Below are 20,605 nucleotides of genomic sequence, written 5' to 3' on the forward strand. Positions count from 1 at the left end.
TACAATGTCTCCGTCTTGGAGTTTTCATGCTCACAATTCTCAGATTTTGGGCCAATTTAGGGACTGGAGAATTAATAAGACCCCAAAGCAGATGTAATCCCATGTGTTCTCTGCTGGTGTAAACAGATACTTAAGTAAATAAATCTGTCAGATCAACAAGTGGTTCATTGCCCTTTTAATGTGTTTTAGGTTAATGGCAGCAGACTGTAATAGTCATGATACAAAAAAGAAATGTGATTAATTAGGAAATTAAATTCCCATAAGTGAATAAATTGTGTCAAATACATTAGTATAAACGAATAACGGCACAGATCAAAAAACATTTCCAGAATATTCATGACATGCTTCAAATGGATTTGACACGACAACCTGGAACAAATAATCCAGACTAACACAGTGTTCAGGGATATCAGGGAATATGCATGTGTGTTTGCATCCAGGTGTTATGATGCTCCTTTTGCTCTCAGTTTAGATAGCAGCATCTCATTCTTGCGGCACTCCTGGAACAGACAGCGTACATGTTATAATCTGTTTTCTCAAATATTAGTCTTGATGCATATACATTCAGTAAATGAATAGGGAGGAGATTAATGGAAAAGTATATACAGTGCATTCAGACCCCTTCATTTTTTTCACATTTTATATTGCAGCCTTATGCTAAAATGCTTTTTTTTAAAGAAATTCACACCAATCTACACTCCATACCCCATAATGACAAAGCAAAAACCAGATATTTGATAACTTTGCAAATGTATTAAAAAGAAAAAACTGAAATCTCATATTGACGTAAGTATTCAGACCCTTAACTCTGTACTTAGTTGAAGCACCTTTGGCAGCAATTACAGCCTCAAGTCTTTTTGGGTATGATGCGACAAGCTTTGCACACCTGGATTTGGGGATTTCTGCCATTCTTCTCTACAAATCCTCTCAAGCTCTGTCAGGTTGGATGGGGACCGTCGGTGGATAGCCATTTTCAGGTCTCTCCAGAGATGTTCACTTGGGTTCAAGTCTGAGCTCTGGCCGGGCCTCTCAAGAACACACTCTTGCATTATCTTGGCTGTGTGCTTAGGGTCGTTGTCCTGTTGGAAGGTGAACCTTCGGCCCAGTCTAACGTCCCGAGCGCTCTGGACCAGGTTTTTATTAAGGATGTCTCTGTATTTTGCTGCGTTTAGCTTTCCTTCAACCCTGACCCATTCCCCAGTCCCTGCCGCTGAAAAACACCCCCAGAGCATGATGCTACCACCACCATGTTTCACCGTTGGGATGGTATTGCACAGGTGATGAGCGGTGCCTGGTTTCCTCCAGACATGATGCTTGGAATTGAGGCCAAACAGTTCAATATTCGTTTCATCAGACCAGAGAATCTTGTTTCTCACAGTCTGAGAGTCCTTTAGGTGCTTTTTCCAGGGTCTTGCACTGAGGAGAGGCTTCCGTCTGGCCACTCTGCCATAAAGCCCAGACCGGAGGAGTTTTGTAGTGATGGTTGTCTGCAAGTTTCTCCCATTTCCACACTTGATTTCTGGAGATCAACCAGAGTGACCACTGGTTCTTCTATTTAAGAATTATGGAGGCCACTGTGCTCTTGGGAACCTTCAATGCAGCCGAAAATTTCTTTGTAGCCTTCCCCAGATCTGTGCCTCGACACAATCAAGTCTCTGAGCTCTGCAGGCAGTTCCTTTGACCTCATGGCTTGGTTTTTGCTCTGAAATGCATTTTCAGCTGTGAGACCTTATATAGACAGGTGTGTGCCTTTCCAAATCACGTCCAATCAACTGAATTTGCCACAGGTGGACTCCAATCAAAGTGTAGAAACATCTCAAAGATGATCCAGAGAAATGGGATGCACCTGAGCTAAATTTCAAGTGTCATAGCAAAGGGTCTGAATACTTATGTCAATGTGATATCATTTTTTTTTTTTTTATTATTATTATTATTATTATTATTATTATTATTTATATATAAATTTGCAAAGTTATCAAAAATCTGGTTTTTGCTGTCATTATGGGGTATGGAGTGTAGATTGATGTGAAAAAAAAAAAAAAAGCATTTTAGCTTAAGGCTGCAACATAAAATGTGAAAAAATGAAGGAGTCTGAATACTTTCTGAATACACTGTACATCTGAAGCGCTCCTAAGGGTCTGAGTCAGTCTATTATAATCCAAACGTCAGCATTGAAAGTGTGATTGACACTTGCTCAGACAACACAACTGTATATTCTTTAACAGTTTGGCAATTTTTTCAGCAGCCTTGGTTTCCCTAGTATTTTCTTCATGGGGATTTCAAAACTTTTTTCAATAAAGAGTTGTAAGCTTCGAATCAAACCAACATGAGATGAATAACAACATTACATTTGAATTGAAGCAAAAAAAGTGTTTGAAGATCAGACAAAGTTGACAAAAGGTACAAAAAAAGGTGTAAATGACAAGTACTGCGAATGACAAAAAAAAACAAACAAAAAAAACTTTAATTTACTGATTTTAAGTATCAAATTCCACATATTTGAAATGTATTATTAAATATTCAAATACATAAGTAGTTTGAAAGTGTAGGGAGACTGACTCAATTACATAATTAGCATTGAGCTCTTTTGCTCCAATTCCCATTAAAAGTGCCTTCTCTTATGTCTCTTCAGAATTATGGCTAGTGTAGTTTATCATTGGGAATTCAGGAATGAATTAATGTTTTTATTAAAAAGTTATCATATATCATTGCTTAATCTTTGGGCTCCTGGTAGGTCCGTCTTGAAATGTTTGTACATTATCTAAATATGTGCTCTATTAAGCTCAGCAATTGTGCATGTGTATTCACCTCTTTAAAGTCTTTGATGGTTTTAAAGTAGAGTCTCTGTTTATCCAGCAGCTCCAGGTACTCATCATTCAGCTGATCTCTGCGCATCTTATTCTCCTGTCTCTTCTTTTCCATCTTTAAGAACAAACATACACATGTTGGACATTCACACTAATGTAATTCATGTTTCTGTCTGCTGGGGGTAAAAACACAAAAAAGCTGGAGTGGGAACAAACCAATTCATACCAAAATATTTACATAAATACATATAAACTCACAGACTGCAAAAGTAGCAGACAGTTGCTTTGATTTAGATTTGCGGATTTGGGCCCCAAACAACACAAGTACATGAATGAATAGAGATGTTTGTATCTACCCACACTTGATTTCACATGTTCCAACATGTGTCAGAGCAAGATAGCACAAATGTGTTGCATTCTCAGCATTGCCGCAAGAGGCACTGTAGCAGGCATTAATGTAAACTGTCCGCTTCTATGGTCAGTTTTCTCTTTCAGATCAACTGTGCGTTTTGTACCTTTATGCGGCTCTGTTTGATTCCTTCCACAATTTGCTCCATCTGTCTAAGAAACTGCTCTTTACTTCCTGATGAAGCCATGGCCCTAAAAACATGAAAGAACAGGCAAAATGTAGGTAATGTCAGATTGGAGTCAGTTTTAGAGTGTCTGAGGCTGCTGAAATACTGGGAAATCACTGTATGGAACCCCGCGCTTTATTTTATACTCACTGCTGGAAATGATCATGTATAGAGTTCAACAGATTGACCTGTGAAAGAAAAGGTAGTGTCTCATTTTAACTGCACATCATGTTAAACACTACATTGACTGATCAAAGATGAAAGTGTTCATTACAACTTTGAGCTGAAGAAAATAAAATTAATACTGCTAAATAAATCTTTTTTCTGACATAGGTTTGTATCCATGCCATGTCAAAATAAAACATGGAACTGCCATGGTTACATATAGTAAAGCCATGGTATTTGTATAGTAAAACCATAATAACCACAAAATTATGATTTTTATTAACAGTTTATTTTCCTGTATTATCACTATGGTAAGAATATCATGGTTAAAATATGGTTACTGTAGTAAAACCATGGTAAATTTATCGCAAGAGCATGCAAAACTATTGCGAGGGAACGCAAACTATTACGAGGGCACGCACAACGTCTTGCGATGGAACCAAAACTATTATGAGGGAACGCAAAACCAATCAGAGGGAACACAAACCTATTGCTTGGAAATGCAAAAGTACTGCAAGGGAACGCAAAACTTATCGCATGGGAGTGCAAACTATTGCAAGAGAACGCAAACTATAGCGAGGGAACACAAACTATAGCGAGGGAACACAAACTATAGCGAGGGAAAGTAATCTACTACGAGGAAATGCAAAACTTCTTGCGAGGGAACGCAAACTATTGCAAGGGCATGTAAAACTATTGCAAGGGCATGTAAAACTATTGCAAGGGAAAGCAACTATTGCGAGGGAACGCAACTATTGCGAGGGCACGCAACTATTGCGAGGGCACGCAAAACTTATTCAGGAAAATAAAAGGGGCTCCGTAACTGATACCTCTTTCTCCAGGTAAACTTTTTTGTCATCCAGTGTGTTGTACAGAGTGAAGAACTGTTTTGTCTCTTTATGTGTCGCTGAAACTGTAAAAACACCAAATAAACAATGAAGGAGTGCTTAATAAAGCAGTAAGCCAAGACAGACTATGGGTTACTGCGATTTTATCACCGGTAAAGGGTGCCAAAAACCTCCTTTACCATGGTAAAATCCCTGTAACTCATTGTCTCAAGTGCATTATTGCTTAAATAAATTGGTGGCAACAGCAACATAATGGCAAAAATGTTCAATAAATAGTTCAATTTATTAATCATGCAAAAAATAATAATCGATTCTGTAGCCTTACTGTAGGCTGTTTACAGTTACCAAGCAATGAAGACTTAGCACATTTAAATAGAATTTGCAGTCACAGGCATGCATTTATTGGCATTTTATAACAGTTTCGAATGCGGCTCATCCAATCAGAATTTAGAGTTGAAACTATCCGTTTCATGCACACACACACCTTGGCTGTACAGCTCAATGAAGCGTTTCTGATACTGTGTCAGCTCGGCTCTGCTGGGAACTTCATCAATCTTTCTCTGTAGGATGGCAATCTCACGGTTCCTCCGAGCCTACAGGGGGCAGCAGAGTAAACAATGAGTCTGTAGATTCTTTCATGTAATCTGCTGAGTAAAAGCATTAGTAGCCTCACCATAAGCAGACGAATCTTTTGAAGCTTCTCTCTGTCTGCCGTGTACTGCTGATCAATCATCAGACTCATCTCCTACAGACACAAGCAGATGATAAGACTGAGAAAACTAGCCTAGTAAAGACTATGGCTCTGCTGCAAAACCTTGTGAGCTCCCTACATAGGCAGCATTTAAGGCATCATAGGCATGCTTTCTGTACAAAGAATGTCTGTAACATAATTATGCAGCCAAAGATGCCGTCTTCAGTCTATTGTTTGGCAGCATCTCATGTCCTTGGTGAAGAACGAAATCTTCAATAGATTGCAAAAAAAAAAAAAATCCAAGATGGCTGACAAAGTAAGAGAAATGTTGATTATAAACATCCTTATTATTTACTCAGTACCAAAAAATATTGGTAAAAAGTGTAATCTAATTAAAACTGGACAAATTACTCAATATTTGTGTGTGCTGCATATTTTTAAGCTCAGAGTAGCAGGTTACCATAGCAATATGCTAACATAAAATTGTATTGAGTACAATCCTGCTATTTGCGTCATGCTATTTGCATGATGCATGAGTTGCTGCCTATGTAGAGCATTACAAATTGGTTACTTATGACATTCCATTTCAATCTATGTAGGCAGTAAACAGCAAGGCATCTTCATTAGGTTTTAGCACACAGCCATCGAGTGTGACTAAAGCATTGAGTGTATGTTTTTAGTTGTGATTGTGTTTGGTACCATCTTATCATCCCCCTCATCTCCAGATTCAAGCTTCAGCTCTTCAATACTTTGCTGCAGACGGGTCATTTCCTCCTACACACACACACACACACACACACACACACACACACACGTTAATAACACACTCCTGTCTTCAGTCCTAAAACTAAACAAATCAAATCATAGCAAATCATTATGTCTGATGACAAGTGTCTAAATTTGGTTAAAGAGTCAAGGTAACAAGAAGTGACTAATTGTGCGTTCACATAATGTCGGAATTACTGTTAATTCTCAGTTTTGGACTTGTAAAAACTGTTCACTTTTGCCGAACTCGTAATTACAAGTTGAAAACTACAAATTTTATGTAAGACCATTGTGAGTCATGTAAAAAGAAACAAAATGGCATAAGCTACAAAAGTTAATGCTAGTTACAGTACATTCATCTACATATACTTCTGTTTGATATGCCGTGTTATTATAGCCAGTTTTAACTGGTGCACTTTCTCTGTTCTTGAGGTGAATTAATGTAGCTATTAAATATTTTGATGTCATCAACAACAAAGCCGTACATGGATCCATTTTGCTGTTATAAGCAAATACCATAGAAACAAATAATTTTTGAGTTTGTGTATGTGAACAGCATCATGTTGTCATCACGTAAAGACAGTAACTGCCACAAGATGTGAACGCAGCACTAATGTGTGAGGTCGTCATGGTAACATACGCGACAGTGCAATCGGAACGTCTGCTCTTGATGTTTCAGGTTTTCGTTCATGGCCACCAAAACACGAAGTTTTTCCAGCAACCTAAATTATAGATATAAAAAATAATAATAATACTTACCAGTTCTTTAGAGGTTGCCATTGGTCATTGAAATTCACATTCAGTCAAACACTAGAAATTAGTTCATTTAATTACAGGAGTTCTGCTCACATACCCAGAATCGGCCTGAGACTCCACATCCTCCAGAGAGCTCAGCTCTCTCTCCAGCTTCTCAGTATGTGCGGTAGCCTGAATTCACACAGACATTAATGTTCGAACTGTCATCTGTCACCTCGTTTACACCTGGTTTTAAGTGGACAGCACTAAATACAGATGTAAACAGGGTCCAATCATCCACTTTGTTAAAACAAGGGTTTAACCTTTAAAACAATATTGCCATAACAATCCAATCACCCTCATGTCGTTCCAAACCCGTATGACTGAATTACAAAAATAGTTACCTTGCAGAATGTCCAAGCTGCTCTGTCCCTGGTCACCATTCACTTTTATTGCATGGAAACAAATGACAATGAAAGTGAATGGTGACCAGGGACAGATGCGCTTAATTATCTCTTTTTGAGTTTGGAAAAACATGAGGGTGAGTAAACAATGGCAGAATTTTCTTTGGGTGAACAATAACAATTAAGTGTAAACAGGTCCTCTGTCTCACCTTTGCTAGTTTGCTTTTAGCATCCTCACATGCTGTTCTGACCTCCAGCTGTTTGGCCTGCAGCTGTAAAAATTATAATTAACCAATCAGCATTCTCAAAACCACTGTGTGTATACAGTGTGCATATTCTAATCACACAAAAAAATGAATAGGTGTATGAATGTGTGTGTACTACCTCTTCCAGCTCTTTTGTTTTTTGACTGATTTGTTTGTTGAGTGATGCCAGCTGACGGCGGTGTTGCTGTGCAGGTCCAAATCTCTCCGGCCGATCCTCTGCTGAGTGCTCCGCCTGTCCAATCACACAAACAGTTGAGTGCACAAGTTTGTATGGGTTACGTTTACACACCCATATTGTGTAAAATTAACACGTTAACGCATGCAATTAATTACAAATGTTTAATGCATTCATTTTTCTTTAACGCAATTAACACAATTAACAAATTTCACATTAGATTCTGACATTTTATTCAGCTCTGTGTAAGTGCTGAACAATGGTTGGAATTGGGCGGAACCTTTGCGATGTGTCTGGAGTCAATAACACTGATGCACACACCACAAACACACACAAAAGTGATGCCGTGTCAATGATCAAGTGATGTAGAAAAGACCTCTTAACTGTATTTTTTTTTGTCCAAAACAAACCCAAATGGAACTTGTCAAAAGCTGCATCCACATGACTCGCTGCAGTGAAGCGTCAAGCGATTTCCCAGCGCGCTTCCATCTTACCGGACAATTCGAATGAAGTATTATTTATATGCGCAGTGCCAGTGCTCAGAGCAAAACAAGACGTTCTCTGCAGTGCTTTTCATGTGGAGTTCAAAACGTTGCGAATCATGTGAATGCGGCAAAACGATTGCTGTAGCAAAGTGAATAGCCACGATTTATATCGTGGAAGATGAGGGTTAAAACATTACAGTTACATACGGTTTTCTTTCTAAAAAGGAACCAAATGCATTTTGACAGTAAAATAATTATATATAGTGTAAAATGTAAGCACTCAAAATCTTTGATTAATCGCAATTAACTATGAAAAATCATACGTTTAATCACGATTAAATATTCTAACTGACTGACAGCACTAGTTTGCACCTTTTGTAATAGTGGTGTATGAGTCCCTGTGGCAGACCTCTGCCTTTTCTTATGGAGGAAGTGGGAGGTTAAATGCAAGACATTTATTAACACAACACACTTTTCAGTGTCACACATAACGGAGTGCTTTTCAGCACCCTCTCAACATAGGCACACACACAGACAGCTTTGTGCGTCTCTCTCTCTCTCGAACTGCGGCTCTGGCTCCTCTTTATCTCTCTCCAGGCTGATTGCAATAATTCTCCCCCAGCCATCCATCCTTATCTCTCAGCCACACCCTGCTCACCACATACCCCCATCCTCAGTACCTTGAGGATTTTTCTTAAGAACAGTGGGCCACTCAAGACAAAGCAGGGACTCATGTCATATCAAGCTATACAAGAGTAGTACTGAATAAAAAAATTAATATATGATCCCTCTTATTTTTAATGATAAACACCTTGTAGATTCTGCAAGGGACTTTATTTCTTAGAGGCGTTGAGTAGTCTTCAAGTTGCTCACCTTCTCAGCATACTCAATGGCAATTTGCTTGATCTCCTCGGACTGCAGTCCAACAATCTGGCCCACTGTGCTGGCTGACAACTTTCCCTACAATACACACACAGTTGTGTGTATGATAATGAGTCCAACATACATATACAAACACACAAATGTGAATTCATGCTAGAGTAATCATCACACATATTACATAAATACTAGCTCTGCAAACTCTGGGCATTCTCTAAACCAACTTCATGAGGTGCCATTTAGGATGATTTTAATTTAAAAAATGTTTTGCAAGTATTCTGGGCACTTGTTGGCTGCTTTTCCTGGTGTCAACCATTCCATATTTTTTTTATTAAAATTTTAGTTTTGTAAGAAAAACCTTTCTACACACTACTGTGTTTATAATGCTGTTTCGAGGCCTACCTCCTCTGTTGCCATGGCAGCCATTCCAGTCATCAGGGCTTTGATTCTGAGCTGTAAGAGACAAAACGAGCTTCTGATTGGTTGATGGAAAATTAAAGTGGACCAGGGGAAAAATGGAGAGTTGAGTCAAGCGAACAGTAGGTTGATAAGACACTCAAAACTGACCTCCTCTGCTGCCTGCAGGTCCTCTTCCTCAGACACTTGGGTCATTCCAGGAGGCACATTTTGCATGCCCTGAGCCAGCACCTGTTTCTGCTCCACTGCCTGTTACAAAAATCAGCATCATCACATGATCACACTTCTTACAGACTTTTCTAAAGAAACAAAGGTCAGTTCCAAGCCCTCCTCACCATCTGTGATCTAGCATACCCAAGTGGGCAGCACAGGGGTGGTTTGAGGGTCAGTGGACATTTAGGGCTTAGCTCAGACATTTGAAGATGCGTATAAGGCCAGTCCATGAAATATACAGGAATATCATATATTTTATTCTAAATAATGAAATGTTACATCAGCGAGGAGTCATTTTTTACAATGCAAGTCTTCCAAAATTCTAGACACACCTAAGAATTTTGACCCTTTCGGATTTCCATACTCCGATACACAATGTAAACCAATCGCTTCGACTCACTTGGTGTTTTCAAGTTTTAGAAGCTAGCAGGCAGTTACAATGAGCAGTTTTGTGAGGTTCAAGGCATCATGTCTTTACAGGTTTTCCATGACTGTAGCAACCCTGTACCAGGTATGAAAACGTATTCGACAAGGTGATAAAAAAAACATGCAGGGCTTCACTAAAAACATTTTTGAGGCTTAAACCCTGGTCACCCACCCATGGGGAAGTAAACCTCCCTCCCTCTTCTGAGCCACAAGTAATTTCAGAACCACATGATTTGAGCACAGAGGTTGGATTTTTTTTTTTTTAGCCTTCCCTGATTGGAAAGATGTAAGCTCCTCTATGGTGACCGACAATGTAATGTTCTGGAGGAAACATATGATACTCACTGTGCCTGCTTTAGACTGTTTGCTGAATCCATAGCGCCTTTAAAAAAAAAAAAAAAAAGGATGATTTTTAAATGCTTCATGTTCACATTCAAATTACAAATTGCATGAGGCTCACTGCAAGAGTCAACTTTAAAATCAAAATTACTTCAATCAAATGGTCCAGGGGTGCACAACACAAAAAACATTTTTCACAACAATTTGCAAAGAAATAAAAGCTGACAACAAAACAGAAAAAAATAAATAAAAACAGAACACAACGGAAAAGCCACAACACAACAGAAATAAACCACAATTAGGCCTGTCGCGACTATAAAATAACCGTCTGATCGCGGTTATTTGATCTAACCGCGGTTATTTGAGACAACCGCGATTATTGGGCATTCAAATTTCAATCACATTTTAATGCCCAAATAAGGGAATTTTAAGCTACCGGTAATATACTGTATAAATGACATGAACAGCGCATTTGTGTCATTCAGTTGAACTCCGCTCCCGAGCCGCACCGTGGAGGTCAACTAGCTCCTGTCCTGAAGAGCATGTGAAGCGCTCTGATGCGCGCGCTGTCAGCAGAGGCTTGCGCAAACTCCCACAAAAATATAAACGAACAAGTATAAACTTTGACAGTGAACGCAAAGCTTTCCGGTTTCACTTTAAACGATCGTGTAATGGCAAATGTTCCTGGTTCATACACGCTGTGTTAATGACACGCAGTGACAAAGAGGAGATGCACACTATTCTGTGGAGTGATAAAATGATGAAACGAATTCTCAAAGGTTTTACTTCATGACAAATAAGGGCTTGTGGGTTTAATCAGAGCATTAAAATAATGTGTGAAAGTGAAGAAATTAGGAAATAAATATTTTACTATTGCATAATAATACAAATATAATATAAATATAATATATACAGGTATATAAAATATATATTTTATTATAAAATGAGTTCAAAAAACAAGTGTAAATTTAAAATTGACCAAAACTAAAGTTGAACAAAATGATTTTATATTTTACAGTTGAAGTCAGAAGTTTACATATACCTTAGCCAAATACATTTAAAATTAGTTTTTCATAATTCCTGACATTTAATTGCAGAAAACATTCCGTCTTAGGTCAGTTAGTTAGTTAGGTCACTATTTTAAGAATGTGAAATGTCAGAATAATAGTAGACCAAATTATTTATTTCAGCTTTTATTTATTTCATCACATTCCCAGTGGGTCAGAAGTTTACTTTTCAATTTTTGTTTCATTAGACCAGAGGACATTTCTCCAAAACATACAATCTTTGTCCCCATGTGCACTTGCAAACTGTAGTCTGTCTTTTTTATGGCAGTTTTGGAGCAGTGGCTTCTTCCTTGCTGAGCAGCCTTTCAGGTTATGTCGATATAGGACTCGTTTTACTGTGGATATAGATGCTTGTCTACCTGTTTCCTCTAGCATCTTCACAAGGTCCTTTGCTGTTGTTCTGGGATTGATTTGCACTTTCCACACCAAACTACGTTCATCTCTAGGAGACAGAATGCGTCTACTTCCTGAGCGGTATGATGGCTGCATGATCCCATGGTGTTTATACTTGCATACTATTGTTTGTACAGATGAAGTGGTACAGTGGTACCTTCAGGCATTTGGAAATTGCTCCCAAGGATGAACCAGACTTGTGGAGGGCTTGGCTAATTTCTTTCGATTTTCCCATGATGTCAAGCAAAGAGGCACTGAGTTTGAAGGTAGGCCTTCAAATACATCCACAGGTACACCTCAAATTCAGTTCACCTCCTATCAGAAGCTAATTGTCTAATGGCTTGACATCATTTTCTGGAATTTTCCAAGCTGCTTAAAGCCACAGTTAACTTAGCGCATGTAAACTTCTGACCCACTGGAATTGTGATATAGTCAATTAAAAGTGAACCAATCTGTCTGTAAACAATTGTTGGAAAAATTACGTGTCATGCACAAAGTAGATGTCCTAAACGACTTTCCAAAACTATAGTTTGCTAATATGAAATCTGTGGAGTGGTTAAAAAAAAGTTAAACCAAAGTGTATGTAAACTTCTGACTTCAACTGTATATTTATATATCATATTTTAATTTAGAAATATTTTGATACTTATTTTTCATGTCATTCATAGGTTTTAAAGCCTTAAAAGGAAATCATAGTTTATCACTATTTTATTATTTGATTTATATATTTGAAGTTAAATCTCTTAAGGTGTATGAAGCAAACAAGCAGAAAAAAAGCACACCTTAAAAATATTACAATTTATATGACAATTAATCGTCACAGCCCTAAAACAGACAATTAATCGTCATAATTGCAATTATTTGTTTGACAATTAATCGTCAGCCAAAATTCATAATCGTGATAGCCCTAACACCACCACAACGGAAATAAGCCACAACGGAAACAAGCCACAACACAACGGAAATGAACCACGACGGAAATGAGCCACAACGGAAATAAACCAAAACACAACAGAAATAAACCACAACACAATGGAAATGAGCCATAACACAACGTAAATAAGCTACAACAACACAACGGAAATGAGCCACAACACTACAGAAAAGCCTCAACACAACGGAAATGAGCCACAAAGGAAATAAACCAAAACACAATGGAAATGAGCCATAACACAACGTAAATAAGCTACAACAACACAACGGAAATGAGCCACAACACTACAGAAAAGCCTCAACACAACGGAAATGAGCCACAAAGGAAATACGACACAATAGAAAAGCCTCAACACAACGGAAATAAACCACAAAAAAATTAAGTCACAACACATCGAAATTTAGCCACAACACAAAAGAAAGCCACAACTCAACAGGAAAAAAGCCACAACACAACAGAAGTCACAACACAACAAAAAAGCCACAAAACAATGGGAATAAAACCACAACAGAAAAGCCTCAATACAAGGAAATACACCACAACACAAAATTACGCCACAACAACAGAATTAAAATGGAAAGAAATTATGATCTCGCCTGTATAGTCAGAACTGCCACATGAACTTAAATCCAGTTTTTAAAATATTTATTTTCTGTTAATTTTGTGGCTTATTTCCATTGTGTTGTGGCTTTTTTGTTTTGTTGTAGCTTATTTCCGTTGTGTTGTGGCTTAATTTTGTTGTGCTGTGGTTTCTTTCCATTGTATTTACAGCTTTTGTTTGGTTTGCTAATTTTGTTGTATTGTACACCCTGGGCCACCATACATCACACACTACATAACAGAAAATTCCACAAGAAAGAAAAACATTTAGATGCAATGTCCGCAAAACAGCACATAGACAGATGCAAATCTAAAGACATAAATGCAGTCAATGCACAGCCAAAACATTTGAACAAAAATCAATCTGTCACTCTCATTAGCAGACACAGAACCTCATTCCTACTTACTGTATATACTGTGATATGAGAAGGCATGGACTAATGAGTTAAATAAGAGAAAGAGATAGAAAGAAAAAAGGATGGAAATGAAGAATGAGAGCATGAAAGGAGTGTCAGGAGAGAAATGAACTCAGAAACTTGTCAGTTAATTGATGCTGCTAAAAGTGGAGTAAATAGGTTTCCCGAAAAAACAGTCCCGCCCCAAACTCACGCCATTGGTTGAGCCAATGTTGCTGTATAAGGCTGATTGGGATGCTCAAACATACAGAGCAATGTTTTGATAGCACAACAAAGCCACGATATTTAGACTTTTCGGGGGAATCAACTTACTAATAGGGCTGAAATGATTAGACGACGTTATCGACAACGTCAACAATAAAAAAAACTGTCAACAAAAATTTTCGTTGTCGAATAGTCGTTTGATCTTAACGTAACATAAGATCATATGAAACTCTAATGATTGCACACAAGAACAGCACTGCAGCTCGCGCCTGACTGAGGAGAGGAAGAAAACACAGCTCACAGTCCAGACGCACTCTAAACTATCCAAACAGCTTCAGGTGATGTAGATCGCAAAGTATGAGGGAATTACAATGCAAAAATACAAAATAAGTAAATACAGAAGCACTCTTGTTGTGGAATAAGCAGAGCCGGAACTGACGCTCAGCTTAAGCAAAACTTGCGTGTCGAGCACCTTTAAAGGAAACACCCCAGCGTTACATCTTTAATGCAGTTCTATTTAATTCATTATAGCTTTATTAAAGTTCAAATAATAAGGAAACTGGCATTTCTCTCTGGTCAGCACCTCTTCTATGAGTTGCGCGAAGTGTCCCGATCTAAGGGGGAGAGATTGAAACTGCACCCGGCTGAGGTACACTCTGTTGCGGAGACGCTCATCCCTCGAGTGCGCGTGCTTAATGCAGCTAGATTATAACGCGATGGCAACTTATTGAATCATAATATATGTCACTGTGCATTTCTTATCGTGAGATTAGAAAATTGGCAAAATGCAGCTTTATTAATAAGAGATAGTTTGTTTTTTTGTGAGTTAAAAATGGATTGAAGTAAACAGAAAGGTGAGAGAGGGTAGTCTTTGCCCCATTATACACTGCAACAAAATTAAATTTTTGATTTGTTTTTGTTTTGGGTTGTTTTCCAATATAAATATCTAAAACTCCTTTAAAACAACGTACTTTTACTTTAGCAGCTATACTGCAGAAGAAATAAATGTTATCTGAGAATGCTGAATATAATATTAAAAATACAAATATTTTAAAATATCTAAAAATCCTTTAGAAAAAATATGCATTCACCTGAGGAGCAGCATATAAGATATTTAGACTTGCTTTTAGAGAATAGATCTTGAATATAAGTATATTTTGTCTTTACTGCACTCGCAGATGTATAACCAAGTGAAACAATACACTTATATACAAAATACACTGATATTTAAGATACATTCTCTTAAAGCAAGTCTAAATATCTTATATGTTCCTTCTCAAGTAAATGTATCTTGTTTTAAGGATTTTTAAACTATTTTAAATGGAAAAAAAGACAAAAACACTTGATAACAATAGGAGTTTTTTATAGCGAAATTTTTACTGAATTAAACATAATAAAAAGTATTTTTTCCCTATAATTCAGTGAATGTCATTTAGACGCATTTTTAAAAGATGATTTTGTCCTCTTTATTGTTAGTAAGCACTTTTAATACAACCTTTTAAGTCAGGCACAAGCTGAATAGTTGGTTTAGAGCTAATGATTAATCATTGCGCTAATCGCCCGAATAGTCAAATAATCGTTCGATTAGTCGATTATCAAAATAATCGTTAGTTGCAGCCCTACTTACTAATGGCTTAATTATAGTTATCTCTGCAAATTAAACTAGGATATGAGAAAGTATTTCAGTGTTGAAAAAATTAAGAACAGAGCCAGAAAACCAAAGGTCAGTGAAGATGGCGGGAAAAATACAAATCTGAGAGTGAATGAGAATGAGAGTGTATGGATTAAACAAGTGAAAATGATAAAAATATCACATGAGAAATACCTGCCAAACTCCAGCAGGGTGGAGTGAACCCGAGACTCTTCATCCAACAGCTCACCAGCATCCACCTGCCGCTTATAACGCCTTTGAGGAGCATACACCTCCTACACAATCATGTGATTTTAAAACTGCTCACTTTTTAATATAAAGCACTCAGTATGGAGTATAAAATCATGAAGTTAGATACTTACACACACATTCACCACAGTGCTGGTGGCTCTCTCCTTCCTTAATGCAAACTCCTCATCCTAAAAACATTTAATAAAACTTAATCAACAATTCATTTTTTTACTGAACATACGATTACCATATAATAACTAAATGTTCAATACATCATAGTACTAATTCCTTTTAGTTGTTTCAGTGTTGGCCTGCTGTCTCACCTCAGGAAATGCATGTGTTTTCTGGAACTGAGAGATGGAATATGACCTGACATAATCTCCCATCTCCTCCCTGGTTTCAATTGCCTTCTTTACCAACCACTGTAAACCCCACAAACATAGATGCATTGTTAGTATACAGTTTCTGTGAACTCAGGACTATGAGTCAGAAAAGTAATTTAAAGTACGTGTGGTGGGTCTTCAGCCCTTTTAAGAGTCTGAAGGTATGCAGGTGTATGTACCTGTACAACAGGGAAGATGTGGATGAAATCTAACCCTTGGATCTGATGAGGCTCTAGTCTGTGAGGACATTTCATTCTAGGCAGAACTGAAACAATCTTTTCCGTCAGAGCACTTCAATAGAAAAGACACACCGACAAACACATTGACCAGCATTAAAGGGATAGTTCATATCTTTCCAAACCCATTTGACTTTCTTTTTTTCTGTGGAACACAAAATGAGATGTAAGGCAGTATGTTAGTCTCAGTCACCATTCACCTTTATTGCATCTTTTTTCCATACATTGAAAGTGAAAGGTGACTGAGGCTGTCATTCTGCTTAACATCTCCTTTTGTGTTTTACAGAGGAAAGTCATACAACATGAGGGTGAATAAATGATGACAGAATTTCTCTCTTCGAGTGAACTAGAGTTTTTGTCATAACTTAATTCTTCTTCTATGACTGCATTATGCAACATCTTATAGTTATTCTGACACTCACATTTTCTGTCCAATGGTGGAATTTTCTTGGAAGAGCAGATCAACGTCTATGTCAAAGTTGCATGTAGTTATACACCACGTCATTCCTCCAACCACCTAAAGTAAAACAGAGACAGTGAGAAATATTGCTGGTTCGGTGGCAGGGAGGAGCTGCCACCCAATCGCAACAAAATGTCTAAACAAATTGTTCTGTTAAAGCCATAGTGATAGGGTTACCAACCATCCTGTAAAATACAGATTCGTCCTCTATTTGAGGGAACAAAATTGCATTCCTATTTTAGCGTCTCACACCTAAAACGGCTGAGAATGTTTCACAAATCAAGAGAAACAGACCTGTAACACACACCTTTCGCATGAGCTGTGTGAGATATCGGCTGTTTAATGTTACATGAACTCCACACAGAATCAGTTCATGTTTTCTGTGGTGTTATCAGTCAGAAGTCAAATATATAGCATTCGAGTGCATGATAATTGTTTCTAACTATTGTGACACCAAAAACACCAGTAATTCATGACATCACTTTACACTGCATTGCATATGTCAGTGCTCGTTCTGGAAGAGAGACTGCAAGTAAAAATTGCAGCACTTTTAGACAAAAGTACAATACAGTACATGTTTAGTTCAAACACTTAATGTGATTTTCTTACATTTCAATAGTGATAAACATTATTTACTGCCAAAACAAGACACTATAATCCAAGGAGAAATACACTATTTTCATGTTAAGTGCTTTCTCTCATATAAAAATCTATTATAATGCATTGTTACTACAAAGACTTGTACCGAGACAGTGGCCCTGGAAGGCCAAATTATTTTTTAGTGATTAAAAAAAAAGAAAACAATACTATTTATATCATACTATATATAAAATACTATTTCTAACACATTAGTCATATACTGTCTACAAACTGATGACCCTAATTTTTAACAGAAAGTCGGTTCGTTGAGCTTTAAAAATGGAAAAGGCATTGATGGATAGTTCACCCAAAAATTAAAATCCTCTCATCATTTACTCACCCTCATGCCATCCAAGATGTGTATGACTTTCATTCGTCTGCAGAACACAAATGAAGATTTTTAGAAGAATATTTCAGCGCTGTAGGTCCTTACAATGCCAATGGGTTCCAACATTTTGAAGCTTTAAAAGGACATAAAGGAAGCATAAAGGTAATCCAGTGGTTAAATCCATATCTTCTGAAGCAATATGATAAGTGTGGGTGAGAAACAGATCAATATTTAAGATCTTTTTTTACTGTACACCATCATATCGCTTTTAAAGATATGGATTTAACAACTGGAGTCTTATGGATTGCTTTTATGCTAGCTTTATGTGCATTTTGGAGCTTCAACATTTCGGTACCCATTCACTTGCAGTGTGAGGACCAACAGAGCTGAGATACTCTTCTAAAAATCTTCATTTGTGTTCAGCAGAAGAAAGAAAGTCATACACATCTGTGATGGCATGAGAGTGAGTAAACGATGACAGAATTTTCATTTTTGGGTGAACTATTCCTTTAAGCTTAATTACAGGAAGATAACAGTGGACAGAAAAATAATATATTGTCTTTCTCCATAGATTGCAGCTTTTCTTTTGGCAAAACGTGTTTATCAAAAGTGAAAACTGATATAAATTTGGTTCGTCTTGGTCGCTGTATTAAAGTGGTTTTAATTTTAAGTGTATTAGGGGCCGTTCACGATGAACACGTTTTTGCATCCATCCGCACAGATTTTCAATAGTTTTCCTATGTAAACAAGCTCTAGGTGAACCTCTTTAACCACTGAGTAGCGTCTCGCCCAGACACCCGCTGATTAAAAAGTGTTCCATATTTAAAGCTGGAATGTCCTGTATTTGGCTGGTAGAAAGTTGGCAACCCTACATAGTGAAGTCTGTGGTGTGTGTGTGTGTGTGTGTGTGTGTGTTGGTGGTGCAGTTGAGTGATGACTGATATACCTTGTCAAAGGGTGACAACCCCTTAATACGTGCTCTGAAATAACCAGCTGCGAGCAACAGCTCCAAAATCTCTGCGAGCTTGACACTCTGCTCCTCATCCTCACGTGTCTCCACCTGTCAATCACAGCACTATATGTCACAACGGCAACAACACCACAACAGTACACGTATGCAACAGATTTTGAACTTTTAAAGCACAAGAAAAATATCGTTAATCTTATACTGTCACTTACAGTTACATTTTCTAACCAAAAGCCTGTATTTAGTATTTTTTAATACGAAATCAAGCATTATATTCAAACAGAATTCTATATTATAATGAACTGATTGGCCTCCCCGATTGGATGCATACCCTTAACAACAAAAAAAGACTGCAAAACCAAATCGCCGCATATGTCAGTGGTTGAACTGTTTTAGTTTCAAACTTTCAGTCGTACCTTGATGAGATTGCCTTCTTGATCATACTGAGCTCCTATTTTTGAGCCTGTTCTCACTCGCTGGAACACAGAAGTGGCCGCCATGATTATCACGACGTGTCACGTGAGACAAATCACGTGAGACAAAACTTATTTACGTCAAAACCTTCAATTTCACATACACAAATGTAAGGCTACTGCTTCGAAATTCATATCTAGGCTTCTCTGTATTGACTTAGAATTATTTAATGACTCTCTGTGTTCTACTTCAAATAAGAAAGCGATCAAAACATCTCTTTTATTGAAAAGAATGACTCATTGGAAAGATAACTGTACAATAGTGTTATTTGGATGTGGTGCTTTTTATTTATTTTTGTTTTCATATATTTAAAAATTATTTAGTGTTTTTCTATTTATAACTTTAGTTATGTGCTTTATTTTTGGAATTTTTTTATTTTATTTTTATTTATTTATTTGTTATTATTTTTATTTATTTGTTTTTTATTTTATTTTATTTTTTTTTGTAATAATGTTGACAAGTTTACAGCAAAACTATTACCTTCTAATTGACAAGATATTCTGACCTGATCTCAATAACAGCTGTTGCTCTCAGACAAAGTGAAGGGGTCTTGACAAGAAGCTAATTAATTACCTCATTAATTAATCACGTTTACTCCCGTTTTTAAGTGGATTAAAGTGCACTTATAACATCAGGGTTCCCACGGCCATGGAAAATCTGGAAATATTAGGAGATTTTAAAATGGTAATTTCCAGGTCGAACTGATTACATCTAAAAGGAATATTCAGTGTTCAATACAAGTTAGGCTTAATTGACAGCATTTGTGGCATAATGTTTATTACCACAAAAAAAAAAAAAAAAAAAAAAAATATATATATATATATATATATATATATATATATATATATATATATATAAATTTTGACTCGTCCCTCCTTTTCTTAAAAAAATAATAAATCTGGGTTCTAGTGAGGCACTTACAATGGAAGGGAATGGGGTCCAATCTAAAAACATTAAAATACTCATTATTTCAAAAGTGTTGCCACAAGACATAAACAATATGTATGTTAACAAGATTTTAGTATGATGAAATCACTTACTAACGTTTTCTGTGTAAAGTTACATACAATTTTATAACTTCGTTGCCATGACGACATAATGTCAATATACCCTAAAACGACTGTAAAAATGACCAATGACAACTTTACAGCTCAAATATTATATGAGTTTTAAAAGAAGAATTAATGTAAGTACCTTTCTAAAATGATAAGATTCACATTTCTGCCTTTAAACCCTCCAAAAATGTATCCAATTTGCTTCCATTGTAAGCGCCTCACTGTGACCTAGATTTTTGCTTTTATTTTAAGAGAAAGAAATGATTTTTGCCACAAATGCTGTCGTGTCGATTGAGCTTAATTTGTACTGAACCCGGAATATTCCTTTAAAAATCTAAAAAATGTGAACAGTGAATATACATATTTAAAGTATAGTT

At 37.0% G+C, this 20,605-nt stretch overlaps 1 protein-coding gene across 1 annotated transcript; it reads right to left on the reverse strand.

Moving 5' to 3' along the window:
* Positions 1-160: 160 nt before the first annotated feature.
* LOC127447237 (coiled-coil domain-containing protein 93-like) lies at positions 161-19,223 on the reverse strand. Its single transcript, XM_051708954.1, has 23 exons — positions 19,116-19,223; positions 18,679-18,792; positions 16,728-16,822; positions 16,249-16,360; positions 16,010-16,108; positions 15,818-15,874; positions 15,630-15,730; positions 10,197-10,233; positions 9,363-9,461; positions 9,198-9,248; positions 8,790-8,876; positions 7,375-7,488; positions 7,200-7,262; positions 6,705-6,778; positions 6,492-6,573; positions 5,786-5,860; positions 5,069-5,140; positions 4,880-4,988; positions 4,378-4,460; positions 3,533-3,570; positions 3,323-3,407; positions 2,809-2,922; positions 161-500 (listed from the first exon to the last, which is right to left on the reverse strand). Exons 1-23 carry the CDS (start codon positions 19,197-19,199, stop codon positions 444-446), a joined length of 1,902 nt encoding a protein of 633 aa, XP_051564914.1. The 5' UTR covers positions 19,200-19,223; the 3' UTR covers positions 161-443.
* Between the last annotated feature and the right edge of the window lie 1,382 nt (positions 19,224-20,605).

Source organism: Myxocyprinus asiaticus, chromosome 10 (genome assembly GCF_019703515.2).
Source record: "Myxocyprinus asiaticus isolate MX2 ecotype Aquarium Trade chromosome 10, UBuf_Myxa_2, whole genome shotgun sequence".
Classification (NCBI taxonomy): domain Eukaryota; kingdom Metazoa; phylum Chordata; class Actinopteri; order Cypriniformes; family Catostomidae; genus Myxocyprinus; species Myxocyprinus asiaticus.